The sequence below is a fragment of the Dendronephthya gigantea genome, unplaced genomic scaffold (assembly GCF_004324835.1).
Source record: "Dendronephthya gigantea isolate DGI-Jeju-01 unplaced genomic scaffold, DenGig_1.0 000059F, whole genome shotgun sequence".
Classification (NCBI taxonomy): domain Eukaryota; kingdom Metazoa; phylum Cnidaria; class Anthozoa; order Malacalcyonacea; family Nephtheidae; genus Dendronephthya; species Dendronephthya gigantea.
In genome coordinates, this window is record NW_021163069.1 from 847,598 (window position 1) to 869,441 (window position 21,844).

At 37.0% G+C, this 21,844-nt stretch overlaps 1 protein-coding gene and 1 long non-coding RNA gene across 3 annotated transcripts; one reads left to right on the forward strand and one right to left on the reverse strand.

Annotated features, from left to right (window-relative positions):
- The first annotated feature begins 239 nt into the window (after positions 1–239).
- On the forward strand, positions 240–8,526 carry LOC114530079. 2 transcript variants are annotated; one of them, XR_003687736.1, is made up of 3 exons: positions 240–891; positions 1,364–1,475; positions 8,067–8,526. It is a non-coding gene; the product is annotated as an uncharacterized LOC114530079 (long non-coding RNA). The 2 variants fall into 2 exon arrangements; XR_003687735.1 differs by lacking the exon at positions 8,067–8,526 and adding an exon at positions 2,536–3,154.
- Positions 7,690–16,414, reverse strand: LOC114530078 (aminopeptidase S-like). The gene is made up of 7 exons (XM_028551664.1): positions 16,184–16,414; positions 14,392–14,591; positions 13,959–14,127; positions 12,281–12,487; positions 11,434–11,589; positions 9,058–9,351; positions 7,690–8,160 (listed from the first exon to the last, which is right to left on the reverse strand). Exons 1-7 carry the CDS (start codon positions 16,236–16,238, stop codon positions 8,060–8,062), a joined length of 1,182 nt encoding a protein of 393 aa, XP_028407465.1. The 5' UTR covers positions 16,239–16,414; the 3' UTR covers positions 7,690–8,059.
- Positions 16,415–21,844: the final 5,430 nt, after the last annotated feature.

Here is a 21,844-nt window from a genome sequence, read left to right on the forward strand (position 1 = left end):
CTTTGTATTTGAGCAAGTTGTTCCAGATGGTTGCAGTTGAGAGCTCTGGAACAAATGTAAAATGTCGATTCGCGCGAAGAATATCGCTAGTGGAAAACCGGCTTTATGCATATTCTGTGCCCTACTGATCGTATAGGTGTAAATATCCGAGCGGGATTAGTTCCTTCGCCGTCGCTCACGTCAGCTCGTGTATAATTAAGTAATGACGTCATCTATCAGTTATTAAATGCCACGTTGCAATTACGGTTTTATATAGTAGGCAGTCGAAACGGGCAGTATGTTATTTTGAAACATTGTGACAAAATATGATTTTTTATAAATATTCCACTGCCATGCACCAAGTAATGGGACCAGAGTCACACAGTATTTGAAGAGCAAGTAATAGCAGACACGACCGATAGCGCGGAGGCATTTGCCGAACTAAATTATGCGAGTATTATAGATGATCCAAGTTTATCAGTCAGTAATCACTTATTATCTTGAGATGCAGGTTAACGATGGACGAAAGACCTAGCGATCCTGTGTTAACATCTCCCAAGGGCTATCTCAATTAAATCGAGTTAAATTCTCTTACGAGGTCGAAGTATCTGTCACGGATTATTTGCGGCGAGCTGGGTGGTAATGAATAACAGATGTTGCCTTAGGAAGAATACAAAGCCTTTTCTATATTGTTGTGACTCCCGAGCCCGAGCGACAAAGAACAATCGTTTAATTATTTAAAGCCTCATTAAAAAGTTTTCAAGAAACAAAAAGCTCTCAGAAAAAGGGATCCAAAAGAGACTGGCATAAAAGTTGTCTGTAAATCCGGCAAGTAGGATAAACAGCTCAAACAACACGAAAAGATGCAACAAGGAAAGGACAAAGAAACCTACAAAGGACGCCAAAAAATTCGTAAGGGTAGCTCAATGTTGGTGATGTGTGTGATGACGAATTGACGATTTATATTTTTTTAAGTGCATGGATGTTGATATTACTGATATACTGATAAGGTCTACTGGCCCTTCTACACGCAAATTAACCCTAAAAAATTTGAAGCACAATATAACCCTAAAAAGTACTAATAGAGCCATAGAGGCGAAGCTGTGATGTTGAAGATAAAACACGTAATGCCCTTCTAAGAAATGTACTTTATGTTTCTCCCAATAAGCAAAATATATTCTCAGGCTATGCAGATGTCTGCAGTAATGCCACTGTGAATTTTGCCCTGTTGGTGCTAAATTATATTCAGTCTATATGGGACAGAGTGTAAATTAGAATTGACAGGAAAGTTATATTACATATATGAATAGTGCAAAACTCATCAAGCATGCCTAAACAGGATAGCAAGTCTAAGTTTGACATGAACTTTTGAATTATTTTCTAGCTTTCAAAAGTGCAGTTATTAAGGCATGAAAATGTGGGAAAGGAAGAGTTTGATTGTGGAACATGTCTATAGAAGGATATATGACCCAAAATATGAGCAGAAAGCAAGATAGGTGAGCAAATTAATACTATTCTTGAATTATATATTCAGCTGACCTGGCCTATAGATTTCATAACAATGTTACCATTATGTACTAGCCTTTCTCATGCAGGCACAATAGTTTCCTAGTTGATTTGTTAGGCACAATAATTATTTATTTTCCAATTGATAGCAGTAGCGTAGCCAGAACGATAATTGGGGGGCCCATATTCATATATATTCGTAATATGCAGGATTAATTTCTTTTCAAATCAATTGTCTTTACAGTCTGTTAACAAGAATATATAAATATGGACCCCCCAATTATCAATGCTGGCTACGCCACTGATTGATAAGAGTGATACATTTAAGAACTGAAAAATTCAGGCCGACTCAAGTCTATTTGGTAAGATTAAAGGCCCTGCCTTAATTTATTACATGGTGCAATTTTTCTTGCAACTTGCAATACAATTCTACTTTTGAGAGATGTACATTTGGGAACGAAGAAACTTTTGTGTTTATTAAACTTCATGCACCTTTCTTCTGCAAGACTCTTCACTAATTTACATCTCTTAGAAGTAGAATTGCATTGTAAGTTGCAAGAAAAATTGCATCATGTGACAGGGCCTTAAGTGAATTTGGAGCAATAATGATGCAGAAATTACTTCAGAAATATTTCAAGATCTTTTAAGCGCCTTATACTTGCCACACTAAAATGGCATGCACAAATGAACATAGCCAGGTATTTTAAGGGGTAATTTTTGATATAGCCAAATCCACAAATTAAGGAAATTCTTGTCAGGCTTTCAAACAAGACAAAATTTCAGAATATGCATATTTTCAGGAATTACTAACTATACATTAAAATACAGTTCAAAGGACTATACTAGCAAACACACAAATTTGCAGAATCGAATTAGATATGACTGACTGTCAAAATTTCAGGAAATATTAACTTTTATATTAACAAGACTAAGAATTTATTGGTAGATTTGGAGGTCTTGGAGTGGTTTAGATAAATATCATTTCAGCTTAAATAAACTTTAGAATATGATGTACAATGATTTTTCAAAAATTTTCGTGACTTTTTTTAGGCCTAATACTAAAAAAGCTGTCACAATTTTAACTTGTTTACGGCCGCCGTCTCGTTTTTGACAGTCTAGCGCATACCCAGACAAATTTGTAAAACAGAACTTTTTAGAGCTGTACCTACAGGAGGAATACAAAAAATTTCCAGTCTTGAAGCCTTTGAACGGTGCATATGAATATACGTTCATATGGCGGAAGATGTTTCATTTATGATTTTAAAATTATAGAGTAGATAAGACTTTAAATGTCCTATGACCTATCGCTATAAAATTTAGTAGGCGTAGTTTACTATAGGCGTAGTTTAGTAGACCCTGAATTTATCTTACCAGTGTATTCGTTTGTGTTATCTTTGTCTTTCAATGAGTGCTAAAGATGTTATACACCGTTCCAAAAGAATCCTCCAAAAAGGCAGCAATAAACCTGACAACAAATGGTGTTGATGAAAAAATGAGAATTTCCTCGTAAACAGCGGGGTGTCATCTGGTTAAAATTCCTACAACGCCGCTCTAAATTTCCTTTTTAAGGCCCACACAGCCGGACGCGATGCGGCAACGCTACGCGAATTTTGAGTTCTCATAAGCATATAAATTAAATTCTGGAAGTAAAATTTGGAAACTATGGACGCCAGAGCAGTCCAAATGTTTTATTGTTATGTAATCTACAAGAATATTATGATAGTTTAAAATTTATTTGATTTTGAAAAATTAAAAACGTTGAAAATTCGCGCCGCGTTGCCAATTCGCGTCCGGTCTGTGTCGACCTTAAAACTAGTCTCCCTTCTAAAAATCTCTAAACTTCCTTCTTATTTTTTTGACATTTTAACATATCCCGTCCCTAAAACATCAGCCTAAAAGCTAATTACGTTAAAAGATTTCACCATAGAGGCTCATATTACAGTTTTTCAGTAGGCCTAGGTTATACCTCGCATTTTGGTCGCGTCTAGTGCAATGGGACGAAACCATGTAACGAAACCATCGTGTTTGCCCGGGCGATATAAGACATATAAGAACTGGTTGGATTCAATATTAAAATTTTTTTATCATTAATCTAAATGTTTGCCCACTAACTTTTTTAAAATAACCTACTCCCTTCTTATTCAATTTGGAGAATTTTTAAAAACTTTATTCTAGAATTTTTTCGGGGACCCTGCCCACGCCCCTCCTTCCTCTTCATTACGCGCGCCACTCGCGAAACTCCTGTTAAACAACTTGTCTTTGGACGAGCGATGAAGTGGGGAAATACCCTGAAAGTAGTTCTATGCTGGCTCACAAATAATCACCTCACAAAATCGTTTTCAATTTAGAACCACCCTTTTGAAATAATGGTTTAAAAGTTTTTGCTCTCATGAGCTTTGTGTAAAGATGCGAAACATCCTTCTTCAACAGATACATGAAAAATAATTTATTTTGACCAGTGAATTTGGAAATAAGCTATAACACGAGAACAATGAGCAGGTCGTGACGTGAACACTGACGAACACGTGACACTTGAAGCGCGTCTAAAGAAAGTATATAAGCAATGGCGGTTTTTATAATATGTAATGCGATAGGAATTTGTGGCTGATATGCCTCAAATATTATGCGTTTCAGAAGTGTATGCGATTATTGATTGGATATTAAGATTCACGAGGCGGCCAGCTTCGACGACGTGCTTGTAAAACAAAGAAACACCACATGCGGGACAATAGCTATGCAGAATTTGTGGTCCCAGAACAGATTTGACTGTCCCAGAATGCTCAGGACGCCTTCAAATGAGGCAATTTCACGGTTTCTGGACGACATGAAAGCAGCTGCAAAGTGATAGCTGTTTTACAGCTCACACGAAGCTGCAATGTCACCTAAAAATCGGAGGTTCTTAGTACAATTGAGATGGTTATATGGTTATTTCAAATCCTTGCAGCATAATTAGTCTCCCTTGGCTTATTTCAAGCACAATATTTAGTTGACTGGCGACGTCGTAGCTGACCGCGTCGTACATCTTAAACTCCCTATTACCGACTTTTAACCGCGTTTAACAGAATACTTTGCCAAAACTTGTGATGTTGACCGTGTAGCACCCCCACCGCACAGCCGTACACTACGCTACGCCCCTAACGAAGAGGCTCCAGGTCTCGAAAACTGAAAAACGATAATGTTGTGACGTAATTATCGAAAGGGTCTATTGGAAGTAACAAAACAAATTATGACGGTGGATCTTTTTATTCCAAAATATCGTGAGGAGTAAAGTAAGTAATTTCCCTCTATCTCTTCTGTAATAATAAAAATTTCGCTCCAATATTCTTTGATTAAAACTATTTTCTACCAAATTTCCTTGCGAATGCTCAAATTTCCTTTTGTAAGGAAATTTCTGCCTGATCTGTCACTCGTGACCGGACGCCGAAGCATTTCTAAGAAGCAAACCAAGAATTCCACAGACACGTTATTAGATAAGCCGAATAACATCCTTGTTATATCACGGGTTATATGAATGGCATTTCGTGGAATTATAGTCAAGCCGAGTGGTCAAATTTACACAGTTATTAAACTTGGGAATTGTGCGTAAATAGGAAAACAGCTGGGTCAGGTTGTATACGAAACTCTCGACTACATACATTCTGATTCTGCGTAGTTAAATTGTATTCAACTCCGAAATTCGTGACTCTTATTGTCCAATTCTTCTACTTACTATTGTTTACTACATTTTATATGCAACCTCATCCCAAGACAGATGTGCTGCATATTACTTTTTATTAGTTAGAAATTCCTGACAGGTTTTTGGTCAACTGTATCAATCATCGTGTATGTACATACTACTAGGGGGCCACTGCTTCAACCTCGTACCCAGGGTCTTTACTCTACTCGTACTCCCCACGAAAAGAGTAAAGACCCTGGGTACAAGGTTGCCACTGCTTTTGCATGAGTTTTCAATTTCTTAAAAGCACATAAAGTTTGTCAACATAAGCTGAACCACATGAAGTCAATTTTTTGGTACCTAGTGCAAAATTTCATCTAAAATATGATCCTAGTTATTAATTTGCAAACTTCTCTTGTAATGGTCTGGTAGTAATCTCTGATAATTGATAATAAAAGTATCATTTCAAGTTTTTCATGTTATTAAGTTTGGGAGTAATCTGTTAACAACTTGCAACAAACCTTGCTTAGCAGTAAAGCAGACATATTAGAGTCTACAGCCATGATTTAGGATGCTATTTTAGGTTGTCAAAACAAGATTGTTACTGCATGTGCACATGGACTTATTTATTGTTTCACAGCTCAGCCTGTCTGTGCTTAAAATGATACTGTGCTTAAAATATCTGACAATACTAATGGACACTTCCTAAATTTGTTCTTGGGCAATGAAAACCATCCCATAAACAGTACATTTCATTGGACACCTCGTTTCCAAGCTGTATTGTTTTGTGTCCACTCAAGCAAATTCAGCAAAGTGTCTATTGGCAAATACCACTAAAAATAAAATGAATAATTTCCAACTATCTGAAAATAAGTCTGGCATAATAATGCTGGCTAGGATTAACAACAACTGTAAACAATGTGGGCAGTAAAATATATTGTTCAGTTCTTTTTTGTGATAATATTGCAACAAGTTAATGATTTCTGTTCAGCGACAGAGTGTATACATCCTTACCTCGTACAATCATACTCTTATCAGGCCGCGACTGAAGCCCATTAATACCTGAGATCACCCGAGAGCAGGACATATGAGCTTCACCTCATGCCATACCTACAGGTACCCTGGTTGTCAAAGTTCTTCTGTCTTCTTGCTAGTATGAATTATAACTGGTATTCTTGTCACAAAGGGCAGAAAGAACCGGCTTTGGTGGCATTGTCGCACAAAATCGTGGCACAAATTTAACTTTCATAAAGTCCACATAATTTTAGCTGTCACATACTCAACAACAACCCAATTAATATGATAGAAAGCAAAAGAATTGTCCATGCAACTACGGTACTTGTTTACTTGAATTAAGGCAATTGGTTGGTCAATCATGGAAGACTGAGAAATTGCTTAAGCATCTTTTTTCAATAACAACTTTCTTGTAGCAAAAATATAATTTGGTATTTGGGTCAATGTAAACATTGGTCACTCCTTTAAATACAGTGATTGGCAAAATTTTCATTTAGCAATTTATTAGTTAAATTACTGACAAAATGCCTCAATTTATGCTTGGAATAAAAGGGCTTAATTTACTACCCCCTTGCATGTTCGTTTAGTAGAAGTCACTAGAGTAGATGATGTGAAAATAAGTTTGTCACCATGCATCTTTTGCTGGGCATTTTTCAGAATGTTTAATGAAAAACTAAATATATATCTCTATACAGCATACTGATCAATATATCTCAAAAACATACTGGTGTATATATAGTGCTGATGTGCAAAAACATTCTATTACATAAAAAGATAAAAATGTTATCAACTGACTTATAATATTTGCTGTACAATTTTTTTATTTTCCAACCCCCTTTTCCAAATTAACTTTTTGGCTCCCCCCCTCCTTCCTCTCAGTGGCCATGGAGAGGTGCTCTCTCCGCGAAAGTCAAAGAGGCAATTATTTTCAGTCCTAAAACCATAGTCCATAGAAATACAGAATCATCAATCATAAAACAACAGAACTAAAAACCTTTTTACGACAGAACTTTAGAACCTTAGAACGACAGTATAACAAAGTTGTCCAAATTCTATGTCATGGACGGTCGACGTTGGTTAACCTTGTAAGTTATACGCATGAGCGAGTAACCACTGGTAATCAACAACGTTCTGATTGGCTAAGACAGAAAGTTTGTATTTCAACGAGAACGTCAGCAATGTGAGTGCAGCAAGAAATCAGAGGATCGAGAATGAACGAGAGCAGGCATTGGAGATGAGGGAACGAGCAATGGAGAGGTTGGGGGAAACACAAGTGGTTGGAATGATAAGTGAGAGTGGTCCAGCTCAGAGGAGGAGAAGAAGAGCTGGAGGCATGATGGAGTGGTTGCAGCAGAGGGTGGAATTGGAAAAAGAAGAGAGAGAGTTAAAGCAGGCAGAAAAACGGGAGCGTGTGGAGATGTAAATGAACTAACATATGGCCGAACTTTGGGACGGGGGTGTAAAGCTGTACCCCGGGGTTACAAAGGAGGAATTGGGCTCTGTAATGAAGTTTATAAAGTATAATCCAGCAACAATTAACACATAAAGAATTTAATAAGGAAATGTATTGCATTTACTTATCACTAAAGGATTTGCTAACAACTAGAGTTATATAATATATCCATTACAATCTAACAATCAATGACCTTATAAGATTGACGTTAACGGCAAACGCCAAACCGCTGACAAATTTTGTGTTTTAACTCCACTAATTTTGCTAAATTATAAAAGTTCTTCATGAAACTCGTGATGTTTCGAAAAAATCGACGCCTTTCAGTACCAAATATGTTGAGCTTTTGGTTATAGTTATATATGCAAGTGTTCATTGGAAAACAAGAGCTAATTGTTGAAGCGTTATTCACAATCAATATTTTACATATCAAGTATATATATGTATAAACTTGCTCAATAGCTATAAGAAAAGAAAATTCCAATCAACGATACCAACATCAAGAACAGGTTTGCCGACACGCTCGTCTCACCAAAGCTTGGGTGAACAGTGCAATCTGTCAAAAATGTAAAGATTTTAAGTATTATAGGCGAAATGCGCAGAAAATCATTGTTACGTTCAGCTTGATATCCTATATATGCAATCTGTGTGTAAGAAAAATACCACAGTAGGAAATTTCTTTGCGAAGATCTCGGTTAAAAGTTTAAAAATACCTAATAAAACCAAAGTTGTACCGCTCTGTAATTAGCTACCGATCTAAAATTTTTGCATGATCAGTATTCTTTCTGCTTTTCCAGCCAAAATTTTAGCCATTTATCAACGTTTAATACCATAATTTTTATACAAAACGTTTGTAGAAATACACTAAAAATGAAGAACTTTGATCGATACGCCTCGATCTACAAGAAACAACCAGCGCAAATTGTAAATATTCAATGATTTTCAGTAATTTTGTGGACTTCAAGAAAGCAAAGTAAAATTTATATATAGTGCAGGGGACAGTTGTATATGAAAGCCGGATGGCGCTAGTCACCGGATAGTCATTTTTCAACCGTTCTGAAAATGCTTGCATATGAAGAGCAATGAAATTTCAGTTTTGAAACCAACAATTATTAAAGAGCATCTCTGATTTAGGAATACAAATATTTAATTCAAGTTATACAAAAAAACAGGCGATTTGAAGCGATTGAAAAAACCACTATCTGGTGGATAGCCCTATATATCCGGCTTTCATACAACTGTGGCCCCAGCGGTTAAAGGATATTTGAGGAAATTAGAATTTGAGAATATTTACGGCAATCTGCATATTCTATGTCCGCTATTTTTGGCCATGATTGTCTCATCGATCATGCAGAAGCAACCTGCGGGTTTTTAGCCCCGTGTAGACAGGCAGCACAGCACTGTCAGCACAGAATATTGTGTCACGATTTCACAACAGGTATATTAAACCTACCAGCATCACTTAAGTCAAGAACCGTTTTAATGACAGCATTTATTGATCTTCGTAAGAACTCCAAGTCATCGTCTTTAACCTGGCTGAAATCGTCACATATCTTGTGGTAACAATGCCTCATGTATCCCCTGAAGTTCGCTGTATCCCCCAACATCACGGCGCTGTACGATGCCTTAGTGTCCCAAAACGAGTAATGGTCACTGCGATACAGTTCGATGAAATAGTCGTGCGTTGGTGATAACGATGGGCGACCTTTGATTGGAATTGGCAATAATTGCGCACGATAATTTGAATCTGGAAAATATTTCATTGAAATGAAGATAAAGTAAAGGGCGCTCGTAACACTTTGTAATAGTCTCTCAACCAATGTCACCTTTGAAACAGCTGTTCGTAGCTTAGTAGCATGTTATATGCATTAAGACGGATCTTTGTACGGTCATGCTGTGTGACCAAATAACATGCACAAAACACGTGCACAGTTATCGTCCCAGTTATATATATAGCTCGTTGTTCACACGTTTCGATCAAGAGGCTTGTTATATATAGATTTGCATCGTGCAAACATAAAAATTAGGGAGGGAGATTCCATGGAGCATTAATTAATCAAACTCTTTGAAATTTACTACACTGCAGAATATAACAAAACACCAACAAAGTACAGAAATGCATAAAACAGCACAAAAATAAGTCAGTAGTACTATGCTATCAGCAGAGCTAACGATCTCCCGAGGCAGTTAGCTCTGCCCGAAAACCATCCGCACGCGACAGAAACTTGCCTCTCGAGGCGAATTCGTCACGAAACTATCCGCACACGAGAGAAACTTGTGCAGCTTATAAGCAAGTGACGTTTTTCACAACACTTACGTTGCTCGGATGTAAAGCTCAGTTTTGTTTTTCACCAATCACAATCCTAGACCCAGTCTTTTGACGTTACTCATAACGTTTGTTGTCAAAAATATCACTTGCTTAAGCTCACTGATTAGCTCTCTGTGCTTAAACAACTTCACAACCTGAGTAGGATATACGAGTTTGGCAATGGACTCAAGATCCCAACAAGTCATACGCCGTACGCATTGAGAAAATTGAAGTTCTACGTCTATACTTACTTGAGCAAACAGAAAAATTTCCTCGTACTTAGTCTGGCGGTATCGAAAGTGATTTAGGCATATTATTAAAAGTAGTATTCGTACAAACGAATTAGGGGACGGTTGTATCGAGCCCGTTCAGCTGAAACGGTGGATAAGTCAAAACTATATAACACTCTTAGAACTTTCCGGAATGAGTCAAGTCAGTCAACTTTAAATATTATATCTCAACTGTAAATCATCCAATCAGAAAGCTCGATTTGTACCACGTGATCAGTAAATTAATCATGGAGTTCCATCGAATTTTTTCACATTATGCTATAAAAGTCGAATGCCCCGCTGCAGCGGGGTATTCGACTTGGAATACCGCTGCAGCGGGAGCGGGGTATTCGAGTTTGCGTGTACCACGCGTGGATGCCTCGCACACGTCTCGAAGTTGTCAACAATTTCAAAATGGAGGCAAACGCCATTTCACCCAGCTTTTGCGCTGCCTACACGTTGTTTCGATATAATATATAATTTATAGACCTTCCGCTCGGGGAATTCGACGAAATATTACCCCCTCGGGAAGATATATCCCTGGGGCGAAGCCCTGGGATATATCTTCCCTTGGGGGTAATATTTCGTCGAATTCCCCTCGCTCCAGGTCTATAAATTATAATAATATCCACTGAATACGTAGTTGTAAACAGTATCTTTCACCTTTAAGGTTAAAGTGCCTATATCACTCGTGGGATCTTTATGCATTTGAAAAGAACGTAAAAAGTTAGTTAATATATTAAAAAAGTTTTTTAATTTAGTGCAATAATTTCGAAGATACAAGCCTCTAAACTACCTGCGGTTCCTAAGTCCCAGCCTGCTGGGTTTAAACACGGCTATTCAATTTGAAACTGCCCATTGTTTACAGGAGCCTGGGACTCAGGAACTGCAGGTAGTTTAAAGGCTAGTATCTTCAAAATTGTTGTACTAAATCAAAAAAAAAAATTAATATATTAACTAACTTTTTACATTCTTTTCAAATGCATAAAGATTCCACGAGTGGTATAGGCACTTTAAAAACATTTAGTTCGCTTGTTGAATAAAACGGCAGACTTGCTTTCTATTTTGAACTTATCCGCCGTTTAAGCAAAACAGGCTTAATACAACGGGCCTCAGATGTACAATATTATTGAAAAAGGGGTGCCTGAAAGCGATATTCGATATTGGTGAACAGGATACCAACGATAAACGTTGTTAATATTTCTTACCAATATTAAAAAAGCTTTTTAATTCACTTTCTTGCTTTATTTACCTTTTGAGTAGTACTTCAAAACTAAATCAAGCAGTTTCCTATCCGATTCGTTCCGTCCAATTACCGCTAGAAAATTGCCTCGATTTGAGTCACTCCTAACTTCCTTATAAGCCCCAGGGAGAAGTTTTTCAAAGCCATCTGGAAATATCTGTGAATCTAGTAAAGGTTATATTGCAAACTGAATAAGAATCATCGATTGCTGGAATGAATTAAGCGCTCTAATTTTCCAGCAAAATATTTCAATAACTGTTTAAACGCAGTGCCTTGCTAAATTTGGCGCATATTTTCCAAAGAAACCCTCAAACATAATATGTGTCTTTCCATAACATGGGCAGGTTGTATAAAATGCCTAATTTGATTTTGCATAATTATATCATAGTTAATTTAACTCAGAAATGCGGATTTAATTGGCCAATTCTTTTAATAACTGTAGTTAAAAGTTACCTATACCTTTTTATGCAACTGGCCTTAAGCGATTACTAATCTCTCTGCTTACTAAATTCGAAGTTAGTCATAATTGTGAGCGCTGGTCCGTTTACACTTGCGATTTTTTCTGCGATTTCAGTATGTGCAATTTTCTCCTTTTCATAGATGTGAATGAGTAAAAGACCTTTCTTATAATGACGTCAAACGCGGAAAGTCTGATGTTACACGAAATTTGATTGGCTCCACAAAACTATCGAGCCAATCAAACTTCGTGTAAAATCATACTTTCTGCGTTTGACGTCATTATGAGAAAGGCCTATTACGGTTACGAATGCTCAGATGTATAAAGTTCTGATCAAAGTGTATTCTAACACCGTTTCACACCGGAGTAGTAATGAATAATCCTTGGTAAAGTACACACCTGCTGAAGAATTATGATTGAGCATTGTCTCCAATATGATCGCTCCACCAATTGTTCCTCCGGTTTCGTTAAGGTAACTGCTGATATTCTTTACATACGCCTTGCTACCGCAGGCAATTGGCCAAGGAATTTTACACTCTTTAGTCAATTCTTCGAAATCAAATGCAACAAACAGAATAGTGTTCTCTACTCTACATTTCGCTTTTGCTGGAATGACAAAATAGTAATGTTAATGTCAAAATGCGCAGTTGATATTCAGAACTGAATTTCTTTGATTTTTTTCAACTTTCTAAAAGTCTTGAAATGCAGAAAGTGCCATTTCTGCGATACATACACGAATTTATTAGTCAAATTTGCGCTACACCAGATACAGGGAAATATCGCAGAAATTGGTGTTAATGAAGTTTCAACCCGAAAATGTAGTCACTGGTTTACAATTGTGCGTTTCTGTATCGCTATCAAACAGAAAACTATTGTATAAATGTAAAAAGTTTTCAATTTTTCATTTGAATACGCATTCTGCAAACTTTTCACAGTTCATCATATACATCTGAACGCTGTGAAATGGCCATTTTGAGACAAGATATACACAAGGTAATATTTTTTACTCGCTAGGCGATATTTCGGTATATTCGACTTTACCAAGAACGAAGATATTGTATTCCGGTATATTCGACCTTACCAAGATCGATATAATTCGGTATATTCGACCATACCAGGTCGAAGATACCATATTATACTGCGCTGTATATTTGACATTACAAAGCTCGAATATATCACATTCCGGTATACTTGACCTTCGCTACTTTTTTATCGTGTCGGTGCGTCTTATACCTTTCCATAGATCAAGACCATACCCGGTCGAGTATACTATACATCAGTATCTTTACCAAGGATCGAGTTTGGGAGGGAAGCTAGTCTTATTTTCTGCTAATTCCGCATTTAATTTCTGTGTTTAAAACATTTTGACCGAGGCATTCGCATCTGTCTGGATTCGCTCCTAATCTCGCCGCTAATCCAATAGATTGTCAATTTGTTCAGACGTGTTTCGATATCAAAATCCTCTATTCTGATTGGTTGATGATCAGTCCGTAAAGCCCATATCTGGGCTGTGGTATTTCGGATATTTCACAGTACAGACCTCACGCTCGGTCATACAATAATTAGGTATTGTCATTCACTTTATCGTATTCTCAATTTTGATTGGTTAATTTACCTGCAGTTAACTGCGTGCGAATATTACTCTGAGCATGCGCATTTGTTAAAAACGTTGCTCAGCTGCGAAATATTTCCCAAAGTGATGATATTTTCCGAGGCTTTTCGAAAAAGTATTGTGAGCTTGTAGTAGAGGCAAACATACAGCACGCCGGAGAATTATTTCTTTATATATATTCTATAAATCAGTAAAAGCACTCGAAGAAAGCGTAAAAAATTACCGTATAACGTATTTTAACATTAGTGAACTTTTTTGTGTTTTCCGCCATTTTTTTCAGTGGTCGCGTGAGATAAATTTAATATTACAGTGTGTTAAAGTTAATTTTGTCACACCCTAGCTCGGAAATAGGGAACTGGGATGCGATACTGCGAAAAATCTCCTCGTCACATAGTGCATATAATGTTTTTGAATTTGGGGTATAATATATTATTGTATGGATTACACATTATTATAAGTACTCGCCTACGTTCTTTGCAACTTGAAGTAATGCAGTGACACCAGAACCATTATCATCAACTCCGGTGGTATGATTCGCAGTATCATAGTGTGCGCCCACGATGACTATCTTATCATCGGCTGTTCCTGTTCTTTTTGATTTAATCATACCGACGATATTCTCAGCACGCAACTCCTACAGAAAGAAACCCTGAGGTGGTTCAAATGTAAAATGGATTTTCGGAACCTAATAAAACACAGATTCCTTCCCATGCAGTGGTGTAATGCTTTTCAGTACTCAAGATTTAGCATTAGGGCTGTGATCAAACGTTTAAAGGAAAAATATGGTTTCCATGCATAACTTTTGCCAAGCGAGCCACCTTAAGAGAGGGAAAGACCGATCGGATGAGACCGTTCTCAGAAAGTTACCTTTAATACTGATATTTTATTAATCACTTACGTCGCCTATTTTTGGTCGCTCCGTCCAGACATGTAAGCCATATTCCTTGAGCGACGCGGCAATGTAGTCACGTATATTGTTTTTCCTATCAGGGCTCGTCACATCATTACGACTTCCATTGAAATTCGTTAGCGTGGACAGAATTTCAGTGATATTGCTCTGTATATCGGGCAATTCACCACATAACACCATGCGTGTTCCTTTAGAAATTAATGTAGGAAATTGGGCGGTAAACATTTAAGAATCAATATAGCGACATGAATCAACGAGACCTATTGTGAACACTGATAGACTTAAAATCTATAACTATTAGATATTACTTGAACGTTTTATCCCTTTTTCTAATTTCTGAACATTAGGCTATAATTACTTTCGTGTAATTCAGTTTTTACTGTAAGGTTTTTTAAACATGAATTATACGTCATAAGATTTACACTGAGCTCTGTATTGCTGAATGACACAATAGAGGATTACAGTTATATTTCCCGCCTTTTTTGGTGTTTTTCTTCATGTCTTGAAAAAACAACCTCTAGAGGCAACACGATTACTTCAAGAAATTATGAAAAAAGTAATGACTTATTGCACGTTTTCTTCGCAAATTATTGACAATGAATGCTTCGTGCTCTGCCACTAAAGCTTTGTTGACTTAATTCCACTTAAAAAATAATCTCATTTTGATCGCTTTATTCGTAGTGCTCAAAATGTAAGCATAGTTAAACATGGCACACAATGTTGAATGATCTATCATCAATGTGCACTAAATGATCATCAATGTGGACTGATCATCAATATAAAACGATAATCTTTATGGAATGATCATCAATGTGGAATGATCTTCAATATGAAATTATCATCAAGGTGGAAGGATCATTCACGTGGAATGATCATCAATATGGACTAATTTGTCATACGTGGTGAAACTTCAGTCTAGGTTTATAGCATTAAAGTATTTTGCGATAGCGCTAAAGTCAACATAGAGTATTTTTCACTTTAACATGAAACCGCGCAAACCTCTAACTGCGGTTTGAAAATTAAACGTCAATTTGTGAACTCTAAAATGATATTGACATAACTTCTGATAACAACGCGCGACATACTCGCGTGGTGCGTGATGTTTTTCTTGGAATAAAAGCTGCCTTCTGCGAATTATGGCTAAATTATGTTCCCATTTAAAATGAAAGAAAAAGAAAGCAGACTTGTTCGGGCAGCTCTCTCTCCCGGCCAAGATACATATTAACACACCAACATACATAATTATAATGAATTTGCAAATAACTAGGTTGATGCCGCGATTCAAAAATAAACAATAATTTAACACCAGTCTAGCCACTCGTGACTCGGCATGTTTTGTCTTATTGAGGGGTTCTAATGAATTGTAGAACGAATTAAACGGCGATGTATTTTAAGATAGTTCCAAGAAATTCTCGTTCCGGATAATATAAGGAATTACTACACACAGCCTGATGCACGGCATCATTTTCTTGGTGGAATGCAAAATATTTCGCTAGATCAAATTGTGTGCAGTCAGGCTGAAAATGTATCTACTGAATCGTCGCAATTCGAAAGAGACAAACGAAATATAGTCCAGCATAAGCTACGTGGCCATATAGGCACATCGACAATACTACGATCTTCATGGACTTGCCTACGGGTAACTGGGGTTATATTTCTGAGAGATTACAGAATGAAATTGATTTATAAAGATATGTAAAACATTCGCCGGTCTGGAGGTCTCCTAGATAAGTAAATACAACAAACATACTGCACTATACCACAGTTACACTCTACTCACCCAAAGCCAGACACGCCAGGCGAAATACAGTTATGACGAGAATGCGAGAGAGCATGGCAAATTCAACCGGTTATCACGGCGACAATATGTAAAATGCAGGCTGTATTCAGATCGTAATACCCAGCCCGGTCAATGCGGTAGTCTATATCTTAAAAGACTCTTAGTAAGATTCAGATATTTTCGCTGAAGCGGATACGGCAGCAAATATGGCAGATGTCTTTATAAAATGTCTGTATATGCTGGCTATGAGGGTCACGTGAGCCAATGAGCGATGAGTTATAAAATAAGTATGAGACCTAGGCAAGTTGTCTGGCCGGGTATCATGCCCAACCTCCTATCCAAGTGCATTAATTAATACTAAAATATATAACGTTGCATTCAGTTATTGTATAGAGGTCAGCAAACGGTAAACTTCATAATATTAATATTTCGACCGAGTATGTTTTGGCCAAGTGCAACAGCGTAGCCCCTAGGCCTCATTTACGCTCCTTATACACGTGGCGAGGCGGGAACTGAGACGCCTAGAACAAAATGTTTTGTATTTTGACTAAAGTGGGGCCCTTTTGTCCCCAGTTTCTCTATTCAGGTCAGTTTACGATCTACGACGCGATTAGCTGACCCTTTTTCGACGTCGCTATTCAAATATTTGCCCGAAATAAGGAAAATTAATTATGCTGCCAGGACTTCTAAGTATTCATACAAAATAACGCTGCCATGTCGTTCGCTGTCAATGCTATCGACTATCTCATAAACTTGTCCGTATACGTACATGTTTATGATTATAATAAGCTTCAATCCGCCAATTTCAATTATTCTCGCTTCCTTTATAACGGTTATTGTTGTAAATTGCAAACATTTACTTTGTAATAACAATTCTGATTTCTTAATATATAAAAATTCACAACATTAAATGCCGTTATAACATTAGAAAACATTTTGTGCTGGGACTCTCACGCGTGTTTCATTCGGTGACGTCACGGATTTTTAAAACGCGCGCAAGAGGTATAGGGAGTAGGCAGCGAGTGTAACTGAAAATAAGAGGATTGAGAACTAACTATTTGCAAAACAACGGGGGCGTACAAAGTGCATCAGTGTGGTTGGCAAGGCTTCAGAAGGACCACTTGAATCGGAACCTTTGAATGCAAATTTCGAGCATGTGTTACGCCATTTTGTCGTTCTGTCAAGCAAACATGTGTTTTGAAGATTGAAATTACAACATTTTTGCGACTTGCGAGGAAAATTTTTTTTCATTAGATTACATGAAATCTTGCACTCTCAGAGCGGGAATCATATACATGTACATGGATATTTATATGGTTCTTTTATAATAAAGATTGTTTACATAGGTTGAATAAATTAAATGTGAAACTTACATATGTTTACATACGGTCATGACAACATTAAATATGCTCGGTATGGATTAATGTTTGAAAAAGCGTCAACGCTGTGTCAATTGACAGTTGCAACCAGAGATGATCTTATAATCGTATTATCTTTGATAATAATCAATATATTTCGCCAGCAACCAACTATTTAAAAGACTATGAAACGTCTTAATATCCGGACAAAAACAGGTCAATTTTGCATTTAAATTACGGTATTTACTTTGTGAACACAGACTATGTTACATAATTGATGAGCAAGTTGTTTTAAAACTGCGTGTCTAAAAATTTATACCTCACTTTAAGAATGGCTGCCTCGATGAGCAACAGTGCGTTGATTTTAATTTCTAAAATACTTCAGCTAGGCGAATGCCGAATCATTCATCAGGCTTTTTTCCGTAAACATCAACAAAAATATTCAGGGAATCGTGTCATTCATACAAAACATGCAGATACTGAGTCTGAGTGTTATATGTATTGCGTTGGAGATGATGAATCGCGTCAGTCAATTTTAAAACCTCTGGAACCGGTAAAGTTCAGTGTGAGATCAACAGTAAGACACTTGGAGACACATCTTACGCTGATGGAAGCATATAATTTAGCTACCAAAGAATATGCTATTATAACTAAAAGGCAATGCATGTACACGCCAATATTTCATGCGTGATTTACATGATCTATCTCCAACACAATGCATGCATGGAACATATCCCAATTCCGTATCTGCATGTTTTGTATCAACGACATGCATTATTCGCTAAGTATTTTTGTTGATGTTTTCGAAACACAGCCTCCTGATAAATTATTTGGCATTCGCCTGGCTGGAGTATTTTTGAGATGAAAATTAACGCACAAATACTCAGTAAGGCAGCCATTGTGAAAATGGGCAAAATTATTGTTTTTTGACACGCAGTTTTAAATCGATCACGTTTCTCATTTAATTACTTATTCATCAATTATGCATGTAATATAGTTTGCGTTCGCAAAGTAAATATCGTAATTTAAACGCAAAATTGACCTGATCTTTGCTGGCATTTAAGACGTTATATACTTCTAAATAATTGATTAATGGCGAAATATAGTGATTATCATCAAAGATACGAAGCTATTATTGCAAGATTTCATGTATAATCTAATGAAAAATGGTGCACACTGATGCACTGTGTACGCACCGGCACATGTCACTCGTGAAAATAATGTGTTTATACGTTTTTCTACAGGGTGTCCCAAAAAAAACGAAAACTATTGAAATCACTCATTGTTAAAATTTGAATGCCGTGTTGACGAATTTCAGCCCGTGGGCATTTAATGCAACTTATAAAATGCTAAATGCTTTGTGTTGCTAGAGAAAGGGACATGTCGATGGTCATGGTCCTTAAGATGCACATTTAAATACTGTTATCCTGCTTATCCATATTTGTAAATTGTAAATATTGTTAATAAATATCATTCTTGCGAACAAGCAAATTTTACTGCATCATATGCATGCATAAAAATGAGTATTGCAAACATTTATACACCTGTGGGTCCCAACAGAGTACTTAGGCATTCAAACTCTAAAAATTGCATTGTTATGGGTGATTTCAACAGTTTTCGTTTTTTTTGGGACACCCTGTAGTTTACACGGAGTTCTTTTGTCACTCGTGTCGTAAAATGACAAAATGCAAATGAACTTTAAAAGTTTAAACAAAGAATTTAGCTCATTAACATTAGGCTCGGCCATAAAACGTTCGACATCAGAAACGTCATCAGGGGCCGGTTGTTCAAAAGCATTTAATGCTAATCCTGAGTTAAAATCCTTAACCCTAGGTTTGTTAAACCTGGGTTAAAACTGTATTGTTCAAAGCCGGGTTATCGGTAGGCACTAATTTTCATTGCATCGAAAAGAATAGGATAAAACGTGTCAATATATTCATGACGAATGCACGAGCGCCAATGGACGACTTGCGCTTTAGACTAATTTCCTACCTCGGCGATAAAAAGAACATTTTCTGAAAGAGCTTACTAAAATTAGTAAAACAGCCAAGTTTGACTACGAATTGTTGTAAATTATTGAAAATATAGCAATGCGAAGCTCTCGAATTTTGTCCCCGAGCCGAAGCACCGTGCTAGGGTACTAATTCCGTTCGGATATTTACACGCACGATGTGCAAATGCGAAATTAAAGTCTTCCGCGGCCGCCATTATGCAATTGACCTCACGCCATGGACGGTCTTTTACGTTATACGCATGCGCTAGTGTGAACTACTAAGCTCTTGATTGGTCGAGGCAAAAACTTGTATTTTCAAACGTCAATGAATAACTGTCATTTCGCAAAATTTTGATAAAATTTATAAATTTATATTTTCATAAATATGGTATATAGGAATTATTGGCATACCAATAAAAAATTTATTGCTTCCTGCACTTGATACTGATAAAGTAGATTAAATACTTTAGTTTGACGTACGAGTAATTTCCCTGGAATTCTGATGACATGTAGGTAACGCGTGGGAGAGCGGAGATTAGAGTCTGTATAGATCAAGAACAGAATGTGCTGCTAATTCATTCTGCTCCTTGCTTCGACAAGGTAATTACAGATCGAATTCGAACTTTTTGAAACTTCTGTTATCAGATAACTATCTCTATATTTATTCTTATTAGAATGTCTTTTGGCTTTCCCAATATTTTAATTTTGGATCATTCTTTTGATCGCTTGCGCGATAATTTAAAGGCTAATTTCGATTCCCGCGCATCCCAAAATTTTCATATTCCCGAATCGGGTTATGTCACTATGCTGGGTACTGGTGGCCGCACCGTTGAAAAGGTGATTCAATGCGATCTTTTCCCATGTCCGATCTGCCCAACCTCACATTATAATTCTCGAGTTGGGCACAAATGATCTGACCACTCACGCCTCTAGCTGAGGTTGTGGGATCGAGAGTTGAAGAGCTCGCTCGCCCGCTTCGCGGCGAATTTCGCGTTCGCGTCATTGTGGTGTGCAAGGTAATTGATCGTAATATCGCCAAAACGCGGGAATCTGATAGTGTTTTTAACACGAAAGTTAACCATAGCCGTTTAGCACAAGATTTTTTAGCCTACTGGCGAAGACAATTGTCTCCAAAGTGGTAAATCTATGGCTCGAATCCTACCATAACCGTTTTTATAATGAACTTCGTGAAAAGGATAAAGTAAATTATATAAGAATGGTCGTTTAGCATAAGGTCTTGTAGCCTACTGGCGAAGACAACGGTGTTCTAAGTGGTATATCGATGGTTCGAATCCTACCATAACCGTTTTTCACTATGAATTTCGTGAAAAAGACAAAGTAAATTAAATAACCATAACCGTTCAGCAGCAGATCTTGTAGTGTAGTGGTCAGGATGTTGATGCCATGTGTTGACAGTCGAAGGTTCGAATCTCGTTTTAGATGAAAATTTTCGTTATTAATATTACATGGTAATGTTATGGAGAATAAGTTGTTGCCGCCTTCTTTCAATCACCAGTTAGCCTTGTGGTAAAGTCGTGGACTATCAGGTTCAGGATTAACGTATAAAAAATAGGATGGCACTTTTCTCGTGGCTGTAAATGAAAAACAAAGCTAAATCGCTGGTTCGAATCCTAGCATAACTGTTTTCATTATGAACTTCGTGAAAAGGATAAAGTAAATGAAATAACCATAGCCGTACAGTACAAGTTCTTGTAGTATAGTGGGGAAGACAATCGTCTCCTATAAGTGTTAAATCGATGGTTCGAATCCTACCATAACCACTTTTCATTATGAACTTCGTGAAAAGGAAAAAGTAGATGAAATAACGTTAACCATATCCTTTCAGAACAAGATCTTGTAATCTAGTGGCAAAGACAATGATCTCCCAGGTGGTAAATCGATGGTTCGAAACCTACCATAACTGTTTTTCATTATGAACTTCGTGAAAAGGGTTAAGTAAATTAAATAGCCATAACCGTTCAGCAGAAAATCTTGTAGTCTAGTGGTCAAGTTGTTGATCTCCTGTGTCGACAGTCGAAGGTTCGAATCTCTTTTTAGATGGAAATTTTCGTTATTTATATTATATAGTAAGGTTATGGAGATTAAGTTGGTGTGGGCTTCCCACTATCACCAGTTAGCCTTGTGGTAAAGTCGTGAACTATCAAGTGCAAGATCGACGTATCAAAAACAGGATGGTACCTGTCTCGTGGCTGTAAAAGACAAAAAATCGCGAAATCGCTGGTTCGCATCCTATCATAACCGTTTTTCATTATGAACTTCGTGAAAGGCATAAAGTAAATTAAATAACCA

Bases quoted from the DNA above. Each gene is read 5' to 3' on its own strand.
- LOC114530078 (XM_028551664.1), bottom strand. From the start codon at position 16,238: ATGCTCTCTCGCATTCTCGTCATAACTGTATTTCGCCTGGCGTGTCTG. The intron at 14,592-16,183 runs GTGAGTAGAGTG...TAATTTCTAAAG, and splicing joins CCTGGCGTGTCTGGCTTTGG to GAACACGCATGGTGTTATGT. The intron at 12,488-13,958 runs GCGAGTACTTAT...TTGTCATTCCAG, and splicing joins TCAAGTTGCAAAGAACGTAG to CAAAAGCGAAATGTAGAGTA.